Consider the following 22226-nt stretch of genomic DNA (forward strand, 5'->3'; position numbering starts at 1 on the left):
CAGCAAGACACTCTTTTTCCGTTGTGGAGTAGTTGGACTCGGCGCGGGAAAGCGTCCTACTAGCATATGCGATCACACGCTCGGCTTAGTCTTGCCACTGGACGAGTACAGCACCTAAACCCACGTTGCTGGCATCTGTATGGACCATGGTAGGAGCATCCTCATCAAAGTGAGCAAGCACAGGCGGAGTCTGCAGGCGTTGTCGGAGATCGTCAAATGCCACCTGTTGATCGTCGCCCCATGTGAACGAAACGTCTTCTCTTGTGAGTCGTGTTAACGGTGAGGCTATGTGGGAGAAATTGGCAATAAACCTTCGGTAGTATGCGCATAGGCCAAGAAAACGCCTGACTGCTTTCTTGTCTTTTGGTACCGGAAATTTTCTGACGGCCGCAATCTTATCGGGATCAGGTCGAACACCTTCATGGCTAACCACATGGCCTAAATATTGAAGCTCCTTGAAACCGAAATGACACTTCTCGGGTTTCAGTGTCAGGCCAGCAAATCTTATTGCCCTGAATACCGATAGCAGCCTGCTCAGGTGTAGCTCAAATGTTTTTGAAAAAACAATGACGTCGTCCTGATAGACCAGACATGTCTGCCACTTAAGGCCTGACAGAACGGTATCCATCAGTCTCTGAAATGTTGCGGGGGCTGCGCACAATCGAAATGGCAAGACTTTAAATTCATAAAGCCCGTCAGGCGTTACAAAAGCCGTTTTTTCTCTATCTCGCTCGTCGACCTTAATTTGCCAATACCCACTTTTGAGGTCCATTGACGAAAAGTAGCGTGCATACCTCAGCCTGTCGAGTGAATCATCGATGCGCGGTAATGGGTTTACGTCTTTCTTTGTCACACGATTCAGCTGGCGGTAGTCGACACAAAATCACAAGCTTCCGTCTTTCTTTTTAACCAGCACTACCGGCGATGCCCAAAGACTTCTTGACGGCTAGATAACGTCAACATCGAGCATTTTCTTCACTGGTTCCTGGATTGCTTCACGCTCTTTCGGTGCTACGCGGTATGGGTTCTGTCATATTGGCCTTGCCGTCTTTTCCATTATTATCCGATGCTTCGTCAGTGGCGTTTGACTGACCCTCGAGGTCGATAAAAAACAGTCATTGAAGTGGTGAAGAAGATCTACTAGACGCTGTCTCTGCGCTGGTGACAAATCCGAGCTTACGTCAATAGGTGGTGGGGCTGACGTGGTTTGCGGCTCGTCCTGTTGTACTACACAGCACTCGCGGATTTCGGTGATCTCGTCGAAGTAGGCAACTGTAGTGCCTTGTGTAATGTGTCGTCGCTCGTTGGTAAAATTCGTCAACAGAACCTCTGCTTCACCGCACACAACATTGACAATACTTCTGGCAATTGCAACACCGCGAGAGAGTAGGAGCGTCAATACTTGTTCAGCGATTCCTTCTCCAGTATTCTGCTCGCTGCACGTGACTGAAACAAGGCGGCATGATAACGGAGGTACGGTCACATCGTCAATGACTCGAAGGGATTTTCGGTGTAGCGCTGCGCTGTGATCCGCTGAAAAGGTCAGTACACCGTCCAGAATATTGATGATGGCACCATGTTCACGCAAGAAATCCATCCCCATGATTGCCTGTTTGCACCATTCAGAAAGGATAACAAAAGTTGCGACGAAGGATGCATCCCCTATCTTCACTCTTGCGGTGCACTTTCCGGTAGGTGTGAGTAGCTGCCCTCCAGCTCCTCTAATCTGCGGTCCTGTCCATTCCATTCTAACCTTCCTGAGCGTGTCTGCCAGACTCTCACTCATTATTGAGAAGTCCACGCCAGTGTCGACCAATGCCATGATGTCATGTCCGTCAATCGTAATTGCAACCTCGGCAGTAACAACCCCATCTTTCGTCGATTCATTGAAAATGTGTCTCTCTTCGCTCGGCAGTAATGGGGGATTTTCAGCACTTCGACGATTCGCAACCTTCCCCCCTGAGGTCGCTGCTTTTAGTTTCCCCGGCGTGGACTAGGAGATCTCCCTCTTGGCATGTCAGTGGTGCTCCGTCTAGAGGATAGAGAATAACGCCCAGGAAAGGGTGAGCGTGACCGAAACCCAGGAGGAACATCCCGCGGGGTCATGACACTCGTGTCGACGTCAGGTGTTCCGTTGAAATGGCGCCGAGGAACCGTAGAAGGAAACCCTTGGTACCCTGCGGCGCGATACGGGCAATACCGAACGATGTGGCCTGCTTCCCCCAATGAAAGCACAGGGGCCTATGATCAGGGGTACGCCAGATGTCAGTTATGCGAAGTGGTGGCCGCCTCGGCATCGAAGTTTCTTTGTAGTACCAAGGTGCTGTCTGCGGATGTTGCTGGTGGTACTGATGTGGTGTCGGCACGTTCGCTGGCTGTCGGCGGACTACGTCTGCATAGCTTGCCCTGGGAGTGCTCGTGTTCGGCTCAGGAAGCGAGAGCGCTTGCTTGATCTCCTGTCGTACAACTTCCGTTACTGAGGCGATCGCGCAGTCATTCGGTTTGGCGACGAGTTTCTTGATCTCTTCTTATACGATTTCTCGTATTAGTTGGCGCCAAGAACCTTCGTCGGGTGTTGTTGCTGTGGTAGTGGCTGCCACGCTGATCGGTGCACTGTGGGTAGGGCGGTCATACTGGCGATAACGTAGATGCAGTGCGGGTTCGATAGATGTCGCCTCCTTGGAGAATTCATCCACACTTGTAGGCGGGTTTCGTACGAGACCAGCGAACAGCTGCTCCTTAATGCCCCGCATGAGGTGGCTAACCTTTTTGGCTTCGGACATATTAGGATCTGCTCGACGAAATATGCGCTATGTCCTCAACAAACATCGTAACGAATTCATTTGGTGTCTGAATCCGTGACTCGAGGAAACGCTGTGTTATTTCTCGTCTTTCAGTGCTCGCGAACGTGTCGAGGAACTTGTGCCAGAACTCGTCCCAAGACGACCACACGTGATTCGTAAACCATGTTCGGGCTCCGTCTTGAAGCGGAAAATAAACGTAGCCCAATTTCTGTGTGGTGTTCCAACCGTTAACATTCGCTGTGTGCTCGAATTCCTCGAGCCCGTCATGTGCATCCTCATATGTGTTTCCGCGGAAGTCAACCGGAAGTCGAGGGTTCAAAACGCTCACCTGTGTCGTGCTTGGGCTGGACATGTTGGGGCCGAAGCTTCCAGGCACCGTCATGCTTTCTGGCACAGTCCCGCTCTCCGGCAATGGACCGAACTCCGGGCTGAGGCCTAACAGGCGCCGGCTGCTGCGGTGAACGGGGGTGTCGATGCGCGGAAGTCTTTCTTGGCCTGATGCGGGGCTGTCGTCAGGCGTTCCGAACACGTACCCAGCACCTCCACCAGTGTCACAATGCAGAAACAGCAGCAGTCGAATCCAGGAAACTCACTTTAATTGTACCAGAAAACTTGCAAACTGATCCGAAGAGAACCTCATCTTCTTCTATCGCTGTGCGTGTTCTTCGCTGTTCTCTTGGCGCTGCATATTCAATGTGGCAATATGTCGATTAGTTCTGCGTTATTAGCGACATAACTGTTACCAGCTGAAAAGCGACCAATCACTTCACGGAAGATTGAAATCTGCACATTGGACAATCTTGGTATTGCTGCTTGTATTGTTTTGTAGGTAGTTTTTAAGTGTTCTAGTATTTCTAGATGAGAAATTGGTGGTTTGTAAAGGACACCACTCATCACACAATATATATCACAGTAAATCTTGCCGAATGAACTGTCTACTTTGATGGACGATTATTGCACATAACGTTTAGTTGTTTCTCGAACAATAGCACAACGCCATCGCCCCTTTTGTTGCAATCTAGACGGTGCAATTCAAAATCGGGGGGGTCAAACTCGCTGCCATATAAGCCATCGTGAAGGCAGGTTTCTGTAAGTGCTATCGCGTCTGGATTGCGAACAGAAGTCATGTATTCTAAATCTGCAGCCTTATTTACATTACTTCTGTCGTTAACAATCAATTGTTTCAGTGGAGAAGAATGCTTTCCATGTCACGAAAGAGCGCGCTTTTTAACGATTATTATCTCATCATTTTCGTGATTCCACGTGTACAGCTTTCCTTCCAGTGATGCTTTATCGAGACGTAGCCTCACGCATTCCATGCGGGCTCGTTACCTCCAGTGCTGTCCCACATTTTTTTTTCCTATGGCACGTACTTTTTCAGAGAAAACTTCTGTAACAGACTGGTTAGAACCTGTCAGCCTAAAACAGTTTGTCAAGTTTAAAACCTTTTCGCTTTAATAAATATTCTTAAAAATAATCGTAGAGTTTGGGTCAAGTTCTAAAAAGCTCCAGTTTCATCCTGTAGCTCTTCGAGCTCATAACTGATGATATTGTCGCGCCTGTTGAGGTTTTCGAGTTTGTTAACATTGTCTGTGAATTTAACAACATCCTTTTTTTTTCGCCACGCTGCCGTGGTCTAGGGGCCAAGGTACTCGGCTGCTGACCCACAGGTCACGAGATGGAATCCGGGCAGTGGCAGCTGCACTATCGGAGGAGGTGAAAATTTTGTAGGCCCGTGTGCTCTGAGGTCAAAATTTGCGGAGCGCTCCACTAAGGCATCTCTCATAATCATATTGTGGTTTTTGGAAGTCAAACCCCAAATATCAATCAAATCAACATGCCTTTCTTATTATTGCACTAAAGTTTCTATGGCCATAACCTTCTCACGAGTAGCTGATGAGCCCCTATAGGACGACTCGAGCGAATCTAGCCATGTTTTGCATTGCTCTAGCGGATGATTGATATGTAGGGTTTAACGTCCCAAAACCACTATATGATTATGAGAGACGCCGTAGTGAAGGGCTCCGGAAGTTTAGACCACCTGGGGTTCTTTAACGTGCACCCAAGTCCGAGCACACGGGCCTACAACATTTCCGCCTCCATCGGAAATGCAGCCGCCGCAGCCGTGATTCGAACCCGCGCCCTGCGGGTCAGCAGCCGAGTACATAGCCACTAGACCACCACGGCGGGGCCTGCATTGCTCTAGCGGAATACTCAGGGAAGCTTTTGGTGCGCTAAGTTCGTTCATATGGCGCATAATTTTTTTCATTGCCTACAAGAACGCTGAGCAAGGGTTCATCATTAGTTCTCGAGCTAATTTTGTGTTAAGCGAGGGGTTAGGCTCAGAATTTTGTTCAATGTCCCCACAAAGAACAAGTAAATTGAAAAAAAAACAGCAAATATTTCCAATCAACACTTCCTAAAGTATTTGGGCAAAACAGCAGCAAGAAACGTATGTCATTACTGCAAGAAACATTTAACATTTGTGAAGTAAGCAACCTTCACAAATATAAACACATGCCTGTTAAGCATGGTTGCAGTCCTGCTTCCGCTTTGCACACTGAAAGAGCAGTTCGCCTGCTGGAAATATATGTAAACAGGACTGTATGACGTCACCTGAAAGGTGGCGTGGCCCCTGTTGATGATGTGATGTGTCGGCGATCAGAAATTAGTGACATCACAAGTCTCCGGGCGATCAGGTGGTCACAAGTCCCGTTAATTGGGACGCAATCACCGGGCTGATTTTCAGTGCTGACGTGTCGGCGCCTCTAAATGCACCGTAAAAGCACGGACAATTTAGTGTTGATCCTTTTGGTGCGCTAGCGAACTCCAGTTAAGACCCAAAGAACGAGGCCGAGCCGAGAGTTGATAACAAAACAAAAATATGTCCTCAAACAAGGCTTAAAAAACATCCAACAAACATACACACGCGGCAGTTATGAAATACAATACGACAGCACTCACAAAGTACACCAATACACGTAAAACAATAGGCACGACAAAAACACGCAGTACAATGCCATCTCGTTCATTAACCGATTAAGGTGGCCTAGTCGGTAATTCGTAGTCGTTCAGTGAACTGGGAACGCGGTGGGGACACACACACACACAGCAAAGAAGAGGCAAACAGCACAAGCGCAGCAAATTTATCTCGGGTCGTCAACTGACCGCACTTCAATAACTAAGCTTTTTCACCAGTAACACATCGCCCACACACGCACTGCTACTGCAGGACGTGTTTTCGCCCACTGGCGGAAAAACACGCACCTTATCACCTGTATTGTATCTTAAGGACAAGCCTTCGCACACAGGCGGTAAACTAACACCACATGACCACCAGCTACTGCTGCTGGCTTATACACGTTCGTTCTAAATTGTCCATGTTTTCAGACGTGCCGCACAGCCAAAGCTGGAGGAAAGAGGGGCATCCCTCTCGCAGTTTTTGCGTTGTGCGACGACACATTGTAAAACACCACTGATACTGAAGACCGGGGGGGGGGCACCTCTGTGGCGTTGTCAGCATGGGGCCGACGAAAGCAGGAAAACGCTTCAACATAGGTTCTTAGATTATTTATTCAGACACTCTAAGGGCACCGAAGGGCATTAGTTGTGCACTTGGCTGACATTTCTTGCGACTACACACACATGTAACATACTAAATAAAATTAGGAAGGAAAACACAAAAGATACCAAGCATATATACACCCATAGGCGTTTATAGTTTACAGCTTGCGCTTCTTAGTATTGTTGTCCGGGTCCGACACTTAGTTGTTTCATCGCCGGCAAAAGTTCTTCAGCAGAATTTTCGTGCTGCATCAAAACATATATATTTGAGGACACTTGCAGGGCCCTTTTCACGGACGTCAAAAACTGAAGGCTTCTCGTCGCTGAGCAGTTGCAGTGTTAGTTCCGTGGCCACTTGACGTTTATTCTGAACATTTAGAAATTCAGAACATTTGGAAAGCTCTTCTACAACAACGTAATTATGAGCCGCCACATTCACAGCTAGAATTGCTGGGTAAACCAACCCTCAGCTGTCCATTTCATTGACAAGACTGTACATGTGATTTCCGGGAGTAACTGCAACAGTCTTGTCAATTGTGAGGAGCTCTCTGCATTTTCACATTTTTAGCTTTTCACAGCAATGTGCACCGAGTAGCCAGCAACATAGGTAGCCACAGGAGTGACATCCATCAGTTTTTATAGATCCTCCTCCATCACAAGAATGTTGGACTTTCCACTCAGCACTGCTGCCGACGTTTAGAGCTCTTCCCAATTTTGATTTTGGTCGTTATCGAATGCGAGCGCCATGCTGATTTGTGGTAGTGTGCGTTGCAGTCGCAGCTTGTTCTCGCCCTCGTAAATCTGTCTTACAGACAAATCATACTGCGAGCCAGCGAGTCATCAGTAACAACCAAAACAGTCTTTTAGAGGGTCTGTTTGGAACTTCCCCTAGAATCACAAACGGCATCTTGAGCTTCTCAAAGCAATATGCACAGATTTCAATGAACGCCCGAGTCGTCTGAATAAGAGCCCCGTGTGTATTATCAGAAAACTTACAGGCATCCGCTCTCCTTTTGTTCCACTCCTCCAACCAGTCTAAACAGTTGTTGAAAAAGGAAACCTTCAGGTCAAATGGAGAACAATAGACGGGCGTTAAACTTTCTACCATCACACTAGTACGCCAATTAAACTGGCGGTCTCTTCGTAGTTGTGGTAAGAGTGCTTCTCACAACCAAAACCGAAACTGGAAGTGAAACCGACAGCGGAAAATAACCGACGAAGACGAAAGTGTACACGGGGTCAGACGAACGTGAGCGCGTGAGCTTCGGAACAGCGACGGGCAGAGGAAGAACGCGGCCAGCTAGTAAGAGTGCTAGGCGTTGGGCCTCAGGGGACCGACCCAACGAGCGGGCGTCACCAACCCAACCGGGACGAGCGTGGCATGTTCCTGAAGCGAGTGGCGGTTCCGGGCCGGGCCTGTCATGCTGTTCCTGTGGCGGACGAGCGTGCGGGCCAGGGCAAGCGGCTGATCCTGTCCAGACTCGGGTCCGGCACAACCAGTCACCGAGATCGTGGCCACAGTGCCACGTCGGAGCCGGTCCGGCACAACCGCCAATTGAAGGTGCGACCTCGGTGTTGCGTCGGCCGCAGCGTGGAGCCGCCTGGTCCAGCACGAGCAGCTGATGGTCTGCTCGTGAGCTCCCATGCACTTGGCAACCTTCCCGTGGCGAGGTTGCGTCGTCGACGCCATCGTCTTCAGCGGGAGCGTGAGTGGCAACGACGGAATTAGACTTCCGAGTAGTGAGGACGCGTCGGTTACTCGCGGGCGCGTAGACATAAGGACTGCATGACTGAATTACGGAGCCAGTGTGTTGTACAGATAGCCACAGTGTTGTGATTGTTTGTGTGTAAAGTCAATAGATGATTCTCTTGTCCTTGTCTTGGGTTTCTGCGTCTGAGGGCCCAAGAACCAGCACAATTGGCGAGCCTGCCAGGATCAGAAGATTCCAGGATGGCTTATTAAAATCTAAAGCCATCACTCAGACGCAGCCTTTGTCATGGACAGGGAGAAATTTATTGCACTTGGCCGACAGCTAGGGTTGGAGAACGAGGAGCTCAGAGAGTGGGTTGAGCGAGAGTGCGTTGAAGCTCGAGATGAGCGTGCTAGGGAGCGCGAGATCGCGAAAGAAAACGCTGAGAGGCAGCAGAACCTGTTAGAGCAGCAGCAGAAGGTGCAGGAACAAGAGCTGAAGATCATCGAACTGAAGCTTCGACTTCAGGAGAGCACAAGCAGGGTACTGCCAATGGTGGCTGACGAACAAGGAGGATCCAGCATGAGCGCCAGAGGAATAACAGAGGTCTGCAGTCCTCACAAACTGATTCCGACCTTCAATGAGGCTCGGGACGACCTCGACGCGTACCTGCAGCGATTTGAACGGGTCGCCACGTGTCAAGGGTGGCCGCCTGAAAAATGGGCTCTTTCGCTTAGCCTATGCATGACAGGAGAAGCGCTAACAGTCATAGGCCGGTTAGATCCAACAGCTGTGCTGAATTATGATCAGCTGAAAGCGGCGCTTCTTCAGAGGTTCCGCTATACTGCGGAAGGCTACCGCGAAAAAGTTCGTAAAGCGAAGCCCGAAGAAAACGAGACTGGTCTGCAGTATGCTGCAAGACTTTCCGGCTACTTTGACCGTTGGCTTGAAGTGGGAAAAACGGAGACAAGCTTTGCTAGCCTGCGAGATCTGATGATAAGTGAGCAATTCATGAAGGGTTGTTCTCCGGCACTCAGGATCTTTCTCAAGAAGAGAAGTTGCAAAACCCTGAGTTCGCTTTGCGAGACTGCCGATAACTTCATGGAAGCACAGGCGCTCACAAACTTAGGAAGAGAACGGATTCCCAAGGATCCGTGACCTTCGGTGTCCAAGCCGGAGTCCGCGAAGAAGACGGAGAAGCCTGCAAGTCACTGTTTCCTTTGTGACAAGGCAGGCCATCGCGCAGCCGACTGCTGGTCCCGCACGAAAGGGACTACCTTCAGCCGATGCGAATTATGCAAACAAAGTGGACACAACAGTGACAGATGCCCCGGTAGAAAATTTGGCAAAGACCAGGCATCATGTATGCTATCGGAAAAACGCGAAGACTTGACACCTGAACACCAGAAGAGTGGCTACATTGTTCTCCAAGACGGCGGAACAATACCCATCGTCAATGCCACATCAAGTCGACGATCCGCGAACGTTGGAGTCGCTGACATGCCTGTTGTGGAGGGGTTCCTAGAGGACAGACCAGTGCATGTGCTTCGAGACACCGGCTGCAACACGGTCGTCGTGCGGCAATCCTTGGTTCCGAAACAGAAGTTCACGGGAACGACGAGCCCAGTGTACTTACTGGACCGTACGGTGCGATACCTCCCAGAGGCAAAAGTCCTTTTGCAATGTACATTGTTTACTGGGGAAGTACTCGTTAAGTGTATGACCGACCCATTATACGACGTAATTTTGGGCAACATCAAGGGCGCGGCATTGCCGGATACGTTACCTAGGAATGAGTCAGCACCACAGCATGACCATGGCCACGTGGAAACAAGGCGTGCACCATGCACAGACTCTAGCAAAGGGAATGCTGTCAATGGTGAGCAGGATGTATCTGGCAATTTGCACGCAACCCAACCAAGATCGAATGCGGAGGAAGCGTATGAGTCACCGCATGAAGCCATGAAAAAGTGGCCCCTTCCGAAGATCACCGCCAACTTGGCAATGGGCGAAGAGAGTCGTTTCAGTGGCAGGAAGAAGCCTATCGTCGCCGAGAGGGTCCTGGGAACGGTGAAGTGGTTTAATGTCAAGAACGGCTATGGCTTCATCAACCGCAACGACACTCACGAGGACATCTTCGTCTACCAGACGGTCATCACGCTCAACAACCCGCATAAGCTGCTGCGCAGCGTTGGCAAAGGTGAGACTGTCGAGTTTGACGTCGTGGTCGGCGATAAGGGCTGCGAGGCAGCCAATGTGACCAGACCCGGTGGTGAGCCTGTTCAGGGTAGCCCGTACGCGGCCGACAGGCGCCCGTTCCGACCCCGCTGGATTCCACGTTGCAATCAACGAAGGCGCGGGCCGGCGTCAAGGCGAGGCCGAGGGGAAGATCGAAGGGAGGAAGCAGGAAACCGAGACTCATCGCGATCACTGCCACCGCACCAGGACCAGAGCGACCCGGCTCCTAGACGGTGGATCATGGACGGCGTGGGAAGGCCCTACCCTTGGCGATACAACCAGCGTTTCAGAGGAGTGCCACGAGCACCTCCGCGAGCCCCACCACCACCACCGCCGCCACCGCAGCGTTTCATTGTCGATGAGCCACGGTCAGCGTACGTCGAAGAAGAGGTCTTCAACGAACCCCCACCCCGGCGCCCTCCACGGCGGTTCCGTGGCCGCTATTGTCGTAGACGACGTGGCCGCTCGCGGAGCATCATGGAAGCAGTAGTACAAAACGGCTCTGGTGGTGGCCGTTTTCAGAGCAACCTGGAAATGGCAGGACGGAACAGCTCCGGGAAAAAATCTCGAAGAAGGAGTACGGGGAGGTAGCGGCGGAAGTGGCAACAGGAGCCAGGAGGACTCCCAGGACAGGGGGAGTGCCCCTTCGTGGCAAAGGCCGGGGCCCGTAATGGACGCGAGAACGAGGCGAGCAGCGGTGGAGACTCATTGGAGAGCGTGCAAAGCACCAAGAAGGAATTGAAAGCCTTTCTCGGCCTATCAGGTTATTACCGCGACTTTTTGCCCAATTACGCTGAGTTGACATTTCCGCTCACAGAACTTACAAAGAAAGGCCACCCCAATAAGTTATTATGGGGTGAAGAACATGAGAGAGCGTTTCGACAAGTGCAGAATCTATTGTCCACGCGGCCTGTGCTGAAGTCACCCGACTTGCATAAGCCATTTGTTCTGCGCACGGATGCGTCTTCGCGGAGCTTAGGAGCAGTATTGCTCCAGGAACACCAAGACCGTCTGCACCCAGTTTCCTACGCGAGCCGTACATTACTACCCCGCGAAGCAGCCTACTCCACAATTGAAAGAGAAGGCCTTGCGGTAGTCTGGGCTGTTCGCAAATACCACATTTTTCTCTATGCCAAGCCGTTCACGTTGCAATGTGACCACCAGCCATTGACTTATATTCAGTCAGCTAGGCACCTAAATAATCGAGTCCTGCAGTGGAGTCTCCTTCTTATGGAATATGACTTTCACGTGGAACACATTCGTGGTGTGAACAACGTTGGTGCCGACTATATGAGTCGTGCGGCTTTTACCGAGCAGTGACTTATTGCCGTTGTACACAATTTTTTTATCATGTTGTCATCATAGTGCAATTGGTTTTTTTTTCATCTAAACTGTGACATTTAAAGTGTGCGGAACATTTGTCATATTCGGGAACTGTGTGTTACGTGTGTACAACGTACTGGAAGTTGGGGGGAGTGTGGTGAGAGTGCTTCTCACAACCAAAATCGAAACTGGAAGTGAAACCGACAGCGGAAAATAACCGACGAAGACGAAAGTGTGCACGGGGTCAGACGAACGTGAGCGCGTGAGCTTCGGAACAGCGACGGGCAGAGGAAGAACGCGGCCAGCTAGCAAGAGCGCTAGGCGTTGGGCCTCAGGGGACCGAACCAATGAGCGGGCGTCACCAACCCAACCGGGACAAGCGTGGCATGTTCCTGAGGTGAGTGGCGGTTCCGGGCCGGGCCTGACATGCTGTTCCTGTGGCGGCCGAGCGTGCGGGCCAGGGCAAGTGGCTGATCCTGTCCAGACTCGGGTCCGGCACAACCAGTCATCGAGATCGCGGCCACGGTGCCACGTCGGAGCCGGTCCGGCACAACCGCCAATTGAAGGTGCGACCTCGGTGTTGCGTCAGCCGCAGCATGGGGCCGCCTGGTCCAGCACGAGCAGCTGATGGTCTGCTCGTGAGCTCCCGTGCACTTGGCAACCTTCCCGTGGCGAGGTTGCGTCGTCGACGCCATCGTCTTCAGCGGGAGCGTGAGTGGCACCGACGGAATTAGACTTCCGAGTAGTGAGGACGCGTGGGTTACTCGCGGGCGCGTAGACATAAGGACTGTATGACTGAATTACGGAGCCAGTGTGTTGTACAGATAGCCACAGTGTTGTGATTGTTTGTGTGTGAAGTCAATAGATGATTCTCTTGTCCTTGTCTTGGGTTTCTGCGTCTGAGGGCCCAAGAACCACCACAGTAGTGCTTCAGGTTGCACTTGGCTCCGATAACTTGAAGCGCATTCGGTCCGAACTCGCTGAATACCTTCAAAGCAGGTTTAACATTCTGTTTCTCAATGTCTGTAGGGGAAGCAGCTTTCCTGGAAAAAGTGTAGCTGTACCGGAGTAACTGCTCACTTTCTAAATTATATGCGTCTTTCACTGTCTTGAAATACGCATACTGCATGCGCCGCTGCCCCGCCCTGCTTGGCTCCAACTGAGGGAACCAGACACACTGGTCATTTTGCTTTGAGCAGTTGTTGCGCACGCACTTCAATAAATTCACTGCGTCAATGACGAAGAACCATGACCTGTAACAGCTTGACTTAAGGCGCCTTGCTCACATAGTACTTACATGGCATCATTGCGCTTCGATTCACGGCGTTCTCGCACACTACTCACATCACTTTGTATTTAATTTTTTCTAAGCAGCGAATGACACCTGCTTAAATGTTGTGCAGAAATTTTTCAGTACATCTTCGAACGGGAACAATGTGTGCTACCTCCTTAAACTTGCACATGTGGCTGCGTACCATAACAAAAAATGCGATCTTTGCTGTTTCTGCGTTGTTCAACGCGACAGCAGCGATGTGGCCTTCCTTATAGTAAAAAATGACTTTAGGAGAATTTTGTTCACCATCAAAGTCATTTAGTGTTACTTCTCATTCAGCCCGAATATTTTCTTGGCCATAAAGCGGAGGAATGTATTGCCTTGATGTAGTTGGGGTTCACTCTGAAAGACGAATATATTAGCCAAATGTTTCTTAAGTGTGGCATGACGTTGCTCCCGTGACTGCTCATGTACTTGTACGCCTGAAGCGATATAACAAATAGTATGCAGCAGTACACCATAAATTCTACCGAGTAGTGCCGTCGTTCTTCTTTGTTGACAATAACTGCACTTGCTCAGCGAGAAGTTGAATGGTGGGGTGTTATCGCTTTCTTGCACTGTGTATAGTTTGCCCAAAAGAGAAGCGACAGTCTCGAAGATGTTTGTGGTTCAATTTGCAGAGCTTCTCCTTTGAGCATTGTCGAACCCTTGGACTCCTTTCAGCAACTCCAGCAGCCGTCGCTTGCTGTCGATCGCGAATTGGACAACAAACTTGGACCCGAGCCGCTTCACTGCTGTTTTGCGGCGTTTACTGGTAATAGTTAGGTCGGTGTTTACGACAACAAAGTGCTTAGTTCAAGGAGCGTCATCGTCACAAATGTGAGCCGAAATAACGTGGTCATTGCATTTGATGACATGCCAAAATGTCAGCTTCTTGCCCCGAACGTAGTTTGCGACAACTTTCAAATCGCAAAGCTTATCTTCTTCGTCCTCTTTTTTGGCAGTGAGAACTCACTCGACGAGCAATATCACAAGAGAAGTGGCCTCTAAGCGCATTCGCTCTCTTCTACAGCTTTTTTATAGAAAGGTAGCTTGCATAATTAGGAGATACCATCAGTACTGCCTCAGTTCGTAGCCTCAAACGTGAGAGTGGTGCGGTCAATGTGCGGCCGGTGGCTTGGACAATAAAGCTTGTTTCCCGAACGATGTCTTCGGCTCTAAAGTGACGCTCACACACCTAAAGAGAAGAAGCATATCCGAGCACCAGTACGGCTATCTCGTGACAGCAACTGTACCTTCAGTACTTTGTTGTGCGTTACGCCTAAACGCGCCAAGCAAACTACAACGCTCGCTACGCAACGATACCAGCAACCTGCATGAGAAAACCTAAAGCTTTGATATTTTCTACCGTGGAGTTCATAGCACGTATTAAGGCTTGCCTTGCTTCGTCGGCTTAAGGGAACAAGAAAACGTCCACCTTAGGGTCTGTCTCGTAATTGCGGTCACACCGTAGCACACAACACTTTCCTGGCACTTCGTCGTCGATTCGAACTATGCACGAGCCTGTTCAGCACACATAACACTAGCTGAACGCCGAGGTCACTTGCCATTGCCGAATCGCACAAAGAAACGAATATCCAGCAGCAACAGCTATTATACTGCGTACATCCTTGCCACCAACACTGACAGCACGTCCAAACATGCCCGCCGTACCGAGGCTCCTTAAGATGGATGTATCCGGCTGTGCCTTTTACATCGGGCAGCGGCTCACGCCACCTCGCCATAGAGTTAAGCACTGTCATTATGTATTGAAGGATTGAATTTCACTCGTGCATTGATTGTAGCCACCAATCAGTTAGCCTCCTACTGGTTATTTTACACTTTTAGAGTCTATCTTGTTTTCTGTATTCCTAAACCCCAATTATTTGAAAAATTCTACATCACTGTCTTGGACTATAGGGTGGAGCCTTTTACAGAACTTTATAAAATGTTCAGCCGTTCGTTTCCTCCCCCTCTCCGCACACACTGCATAACGTATCTGTGCCTTATTATTTGGCTCAGTCCGTCTTAGTTCACAATACGCCCGCTGTAGCCTCGAACAGCAGAAGACTGCCCTGATAATTATTGTAGATCTTTTATTTTGCAATTTCCTGTTTGAAAGTTCAGTAGGTGTCCAGTGACGATTTCGTAAGCATTCCAGTCTTCTACGTGTCCCTCTCTGTTTCCTTCACCTTCTTCTTAAACGATGTTTCCTTTTGGCTTGGTATTTAGCTATTGTCTAAATACTTGCTTGACAATTTTGGAAGAAATTTATGTAGCGCGAGGTGAAAAAACGGACACAGGAAAGAATAGACTGAGAGGACAGAGCGCAACTAGCAACAACATGTTTATTTTCGACCTCCAAGCCGCTTTTAAGCCAGGAATTTCTTTCTCATGCGCTACATCAATTGCGCTACATAAATTTCTTTCAAATGCATCACCAACAAGCCCACATCGCCACTCTTGTTGACTATTTTGGAGCTCGCTTTCTTAATTATTTATTTATTTATTTATTCATTTACGTATTTATTTATTTATTTATTTATTCATTTAGAAAATACTGCAGGCTAAGAATAGCCCAGGCAGGCGGGGGGGTGGTACAGTATGAGAATATGACAAAAAAAGCAACAATACAGGAGGCACAAACTAACAGGTAAATATGCAACACATTATGGTACAAGATCTAAGTTACTTCAAAAAAATTTTCAATACACCTTAACACGTATCCAGATTCTTCATTTAGTATCAACATTCTTTATATACAAAAACCTGAGAACGTTACTAGCCGAATGTTTATCCCCCATTCTTCTCAACCGTTCCCCAAATTCTATCTTGCTGCTAGCTTCCCTGCACTCAAACAATGTTTATCCAATGTCACCCTGTACCCCTCCTATTTGGGGTGTTCCCGTGTGCTCCCAAAGGAAGTCTACCTTTGCCATGTTGATTATTATCCAGATATCCAGTCTTGCTTGAAACTCTAAACTCATGCACAAGACTACATTGGCGAACGTCAAACCCGGGGCCATCACACCTTTCCAGATCCTTCTCACCTATTGTAGTTCCACAGTGCCCTATTTTTAGTTACAGCTGCATTACTGTTACCCTTAGTCATTAAGTCTCTTTCGCGCAGATCATACATTCAATGTGACATCATTGCGGAATATATCATCGAGTGCAGCTTTCCCATCAGCCATGTTTTATGCCCATCGCACTTCCCGGTACTGTTGCAAATGATTAAGCAATGCCTTCCCCGCATATTCATAAGAATTCTGCCTGTTCGGTCAGTATGGATATCTATATCTTCTATGTGCGCATTTACATCTCCCAATATATTTACCTCCTACTCCTCTTCTAATTCATCAATGTAATTCTCTATGCACTGCACTATTTCTTGGCTTTCCTCTCTGGCTTTTACTCCTGCCCACAAGTATGTAAAACGCAGGAGTGTCATCTTCCTAGCCACTTTCCCTTTTAGCCATAAATGTGCCCTGCCCTCCTGCTTGACCATTTGCCAGTCTGTACTTTTTTAGAAAAATGCCTCAATTTACCCTCCTTTATGCTGCTTTCTATTCTATTACAATATTTTCATGCGTATTCAATATGCTAGGTAGTAGTTGCATCTCCCTAACATGTGTTTCTACAAAACCATATACCATCGGCCTCTTCTCCCTTAGCTGCTCTTCTATCTCTTCCCACTTAAGCCTATTCCTGCCACCCTGCATGTTAGTAAACCCTCCGTCTGAATTTGCTTGGCCCTCATGCCTACGTAGATTTCTCCCGCGGATCTAAGTGTCTTAGATGGTGGTGCTACTTTCGAGTTGTATATGTCTATGCCACCTGTCAAAGCGCCCCTCTGGTTGTTTTCCTCGTTACTAGCTATCTGGACCCCGAAGAGCCCACGTGCCTCCCAAAAAAGTTTCTGCGCATCCCGCAAGCCCCCAACCCGCCTCATGACCAATCCTCTTATCAAAGCGAATTCTGTCTCGTTGAAAACCACCTCACATATGCAACTCTTTGTTCATTTCGACTACCTCGAATCATTTATTCCGACTCATCTGCCATATCTCCTTGTTTGCGGTGACAACCACTTCTCGCAAGTTGCCGTCACGCACCAGTACTTCCGGTGTTGTTAATACTGTGGTGAAGCCACAGTATTAGCCACATTACCTCTACCTGAGGGGAAATAGCGCGCATGTCATCGACCCCTTTCGCCAATGTGATGCCTAGTCCTGCCGATTCTTCATTCAAAACATCGTTTAGACCACCCGCATTTATCACGAGGTTTCTTTCATTAGCTTTAGTTCTGAGTTTCGCGCTCACTTGCTTCATCACAGAGTCCATCTTATGTCCTGGGAACGTCTCTATTGAAACCCTCTTTTCTCCTATGCATTCTTTTTGATTGCTTCAGTGCATCGATTTAAATTCGAGTTTCCAGCAATTATTAGGTGCTCCGACTTTTCTGCGAGAGTGTCCCACACATGGAGGTTACTTGCGCTTGTACCGCCGGCTGCTTTGTCCCCTCCCACCCCTACAACTACTCTGCGGAAGCTGGATCTTGTGACAATTAAATCAGTTTAACCTGTTTTTCTCGAAATCGTTTTCCCTTTCTTCTCCATCCTTCTGAGTGCCGATGCCCTACCGCTCGTGCAACCGGCTGCTCTTTTGTTCACCTTCGCTAGTGCCCCCTCGTCGCAGCTAATCCTTTATTTATTCGTCCACATTTTTTGTCGTTCTGTCGCCAACACAGTGTCCAGCTTGGCATTTCCCATCATCTGTTCGCTCTGGGTAACCATCATTTTCACTATTTTTTTCTTGACCTCAAAATGTGTGCGCTTGGTGTAAGCTTCCTCTGCATTCACATCCGCACTCTCTTTGATTTTCAAACCCATCCCGCATTCTGAACATATTACTGTATTTTGCCCTATGTCTTTTTTGGGGGAGAGGGGGGATGAGGACGCCTAGGGGACCAACAACATCTAGCGTTTAGCAGAGATGAGGACCTCTTACTTAAGATGTCTATGCAAAACTTTGTCTACGCAAAACTAGGTTGCGCCACCACACCGAAGCACGAAGGTGACGTCCCCTATACAGCCCAGAGTGGTAGCCAAGTCAGGGGAATGTTGCGCGCTTCCCGTCCGGGCCTTCAGGTGTCGCTCCAATCAAACCAACAGCGAACCGCCGGTGGTGGCAAATAAACCATCTAAACCTTTTTTTCAGCTCTTTTATTTCCAATACCTGGGAAAGGTACGGATACCAAACTGCTTCTCATTTAATTTTGGGCACTTATAAGCGTGAATAGTGGGAACGTGTAGAACATTGGAAGTGACTGCGATGAGTAAAGGAGAGGCACTAAGAACTTGGCGAACGCGGAAGCGTGGCGATGGTGAAGTGTCTGCATAACGTTGCCAAATAGTGTAGAGATAATGAACCATAGGAAAACAGAATGTTTATTTGTGAAGTGCTGGTGCAATGCATTGGTGAACCGTGTGGTACTGCGGTGGTGCAACACGTGTGCAACAATAAAAGGTGACATACCAGCCTGTGCACGAGTGAGGTCAAGTGAGGTGCACAGCAAGAAAACAGAAGAATGCATCATGGAGGAGGACAAGAGCAGTTTTTTTAGAAAAAAGAACTCGTTCAAAGGGGCCCAATGTGAAAAGCAAGAGAGAGGCACGCGCGTGCCGAACTCAGAAGCATGGAATGGTGCACGAGGAGAGAAGAGTCACCCGGCGCACGCGCACCAGCCACGTAGACGCAATAGATTGGTCGGAGAAAAGCTCGTGGCACCCGACCTGAGCCGAGACGAAAACTCAGAGAGGATGAGTTGGCACTGTGCACTGGAGCTTTGGACTGGGAAGATGGAAGTTTAGCGTCGCTACCGCCACGGAAGTAGTAATATTACCCGGTTCTGAGGCTGTCGGCGAAGAGGCTCGGGGAGTGGCCGTCAATATAAAAAAAAAGAGTGAGGCTACATGCATTTGCCGCAACCTGTCACAGCAGTTTCTAGGTAGACTACAGCTCCTCCGTTTCGATCTGGAACGTATGCGGCCCACACCACTGTCAAGACGATGCTGACGGTTTTAGCGGGGCCAGAAAGCATGACGAGGACCGGCAAACCGGCGACGAGCACAAGCAGGTCGTGTGGCGAGAACAACCGACGGGGACTGTGAAGTAGGGCAGCCCGTCAACGATGGAGGACTTGACGAAACGGGGACACAACAAGAGACAATAACTCGCAACGCGACAAATTGTTAGAAGATTGTGCTGTTGAAACCATACTGGCTTAGGGCTAGCGGCTAGGGCTAGTAATAAATTGGAACTGAGCTACAGCCAGTTTGTGTTTACCCATATATGCGAATTGTTATTAAGAGATTTATAGTATTTAGTGTTATTAAGTGCTTTAACGCGAGTTTTGTGTATTGTGTTTTTCGTCCTTTGTATAAAGTGTGCTTTTTGCCACGCCCGCCTCCCATCTGTCTAAAATTCATTCCACTCGAGTGCTCCCAAGGTAAGGTTGTGACATTTGGCAGAGCACCTTCTCTAACTTAGACACTAGCACATTACTTAGCATAAAGAAGCTCAGGTAGCAGTCATCGTTGCCATGTTTAAAAATTGTTTTACTTAGTTTTTTCCTTTGCAACGGACGCGTGAGAGACTACAGTTTGGTACCAAAAACCCGCTTGCGGATGAGCCTTTCCTTCACGCATGGCAAAACGGACTCTGTTCTCGCTTAGCGTCACGGGCGGTGAAGAATCGAGGAATCGTGGATGTGAATACCGGGTTGGTACGTCAAGGTCGGCCAGCAGAGGCTTCCTCAAGATAGAGCGACTAATAGGCAATCGATCTTCACGACGTACACAGAACACAAAAATAATTCAGAAAGCATGAATCTGCTTCAATTCATTGATGTCGTTGTCATGAAGCTCGCAGCTGTATACACAACAATGACTCTCTTCGAGTAACCTTGAGCTTTCCCACAAGAAAGAGCAATATGAGCAGTGTATCCCGACACAATGAATTAGAGAGATGTGTGCAGCTAAGGTGGTTTTTCACCATGAAGCTGTCAACATGCTGGCCGAAACACGCTGCAGAATATTCCTATTGGAACGGAATCAAACCAACCACGCTCGAACTCGCTGTGCTGAAACCACAAAAGAAACGACCTTGAAAAACTAGGCTCCCACAAGATTAATGGCGCACCAATTGCAGCAGCTGCAGATACCAGCATTCAGAGGAGGTATCACATCGTGGAAGGCTCAGGAGAGATAGACTCGATTGATATGTGGGGTTAACCGTTCCAAAACCACCATATGATTATGAGAGACGCCGTAGTATAGGGCTCCAGAAATTGTGACCAGCGGGGGTTCTTTAACGTGTACCCAATTCTGAGCACACGGACCTACATTTCTGCCTCCATCAAAAGTGCAGCCGCCACGGCTGGGATTCGATCTCGCAACCTGTGGGTCAGCATCCGAGTACCTTAGCCACTAGTCCTCCACAGTGGGGCACTCAGTAGATCAAATTCAACTTCCTAATTATCTCAACAATAACCCAAAGCAACCAACTTATACTACCTCAAGTGTTGTCTGTTTGGTGACTCACCAGCAGCACTTGCGGGTTTTCTCAGGGTTGCATCTTGCTGTGCCCATGTTTAGCTATATTCAAGAAAACATCAGGCAATAAGCCGATGAATAATTAGCACCATCTCACGGTGCACTCAGAACTGTTCCAAACGTGCAGGCAGATGATTGACAATATGCTCGAATGGTGAGCCACACGCATACAGTTTGTATCGACGACATTCCCTTTTATCCAAGTGATAATACACTGCAACTTGAACATCGTAAGTGCAGAACAGCCAACAGTTGTCCGAACTTCCAAGCAGAGTTTCTATGTCGACGACACTGTGCCTAAGAATCAACAGTTTTGTTGAATGATTTATTGAATATAACACGGCAATGTCAATGTTGGCGAACACCGGAGTGATTCGACAGCAATTTGAAACAAGCGAGTCAACTCTAGGAAGTTGCTGAGGAAATAAATGCAAGAACCTAGACTCAGTTCACCTGCAGTCTTATATGTACGCTGGAGCACCAAGCATTACATTCGATGCTCTACAAATGCGGTCGCGAACTTGCAAATTTTTGGTAAAAATGGACACGAAGTGCACTGCATCACTAACAGCTTCAAGAATACTCTGTCTTACTCTGGTAGGACAAGCACACTCATTCGTTGGAAAGAAAATCCCTTATCATCAAGATCGCAGCTCCTATGACACATCAACTTCGCCACAGTCCACCAAGAACGATTCTCACTGGAAGTAACACTACCGTATGAGGCTAGCGTATCAAGTTTCGGGTGGAAAAAAGAATGTACCTCATGATATTGGGCCTGCACGTCGGTACCCTTCAAATCACCACCGAAGTTCATGGTGGATGGCAACGCGATGTCTGGTGCAGGATTATGTTGCCAAGAGCATGACATTATATTCTTGTCATAGTAGACAAGTGCTGGCTTTCGCCATCAAGACAACCCAGCACAGTACTGTGAAGAAGTCTTTCAAGTTGCGTTGAAGGATGTTGCTTCCAGCTTCTTCTGGGTGAGGTGTGGAAAATATATTAAAGACAGCCAGCCAAAAAAGGCCAAGGAGATGTCGAAAACACATTTGAATACAACCACGGTGGCTTTTAGTTAAGTCTCTCTATCGCTAACATCTTAGCGCCCACACTTCATGTTCCCCTTCCAACATCTTTTTTTTGGAACTCGCTTCTTTAAAGACGCCTAATACTATACTGCAAGATATTCTTGCTGCCGATTATTTGTGGATATTAAACACGACGTTGTGTCGTAAGGGTTCCACTGCTTCTTCGAAAATTCAACGGGCCTGTTGTCCGATTTCGTGAGCCTCAGTAAGTTCTTAAATAGTGATATCACTGTTTAAGGACTTAATGAGGCTCACGACGTCAAAACAGAGGTCTTGCCGCAGTGATTAGGACACCAGAAGCAGGTCTTGTCTTTCTTGTCTTGTCGCCTAGGATATCTTGGCTCATACCCACATGAGGGATTGGCCACACTGTGCCTCATAATATATATATATATATATATATATATATATATATATATATATATATATATATATATACAACGCTTGCTAGAAAAAGAAAGAGAAATTCGATAGGAACAATAACAATGTACCTTTAAAAAACGTGAAAAAGTGCAGAAGAATGCGATAAACCAGAATATATAAAACAAATTAACAAGAATGAGGAAGGGGGACAAAGAATTGGATATATC

The 22226-nt window shown here is 48.3% G+C and overlaps 1 protein-coding gene across 1 annotated transcript; it reads left to right on the top strand.

The window, feature by feature from the left end:
- The first annotated feature begins 10021 nt into the window (after nt 1-10021).
- On the top strand, nt 10022-10888 carry LOC142803203 (uncharacterized). The gene has a single exon (XM_075888298.1). It carries the CDS (start codon nt 10022-10024, stop codon nt 10886-10888), a length of 867 nt encoding a protein of 288 aa, XP_075744413.1.
- The last annotated feature ends 11338 nt before the right edge of the window (nt 10889-22226 follow it).

Source organism: Rhipicephalus microplus, chromosome 3 (genome assembly GCF_043290135.1).
Source record: "Rhipicephalus microplus isolate Deutch F79 chromosome 3, USDA_Rmic, whole genome shotgun sequence".
NCBI lineage: Eukaryota > Metazoa > Arthropoda > Arachnida > Ixodida > Ixodidae > Rhipicephalus > Rhipicephalus microplus.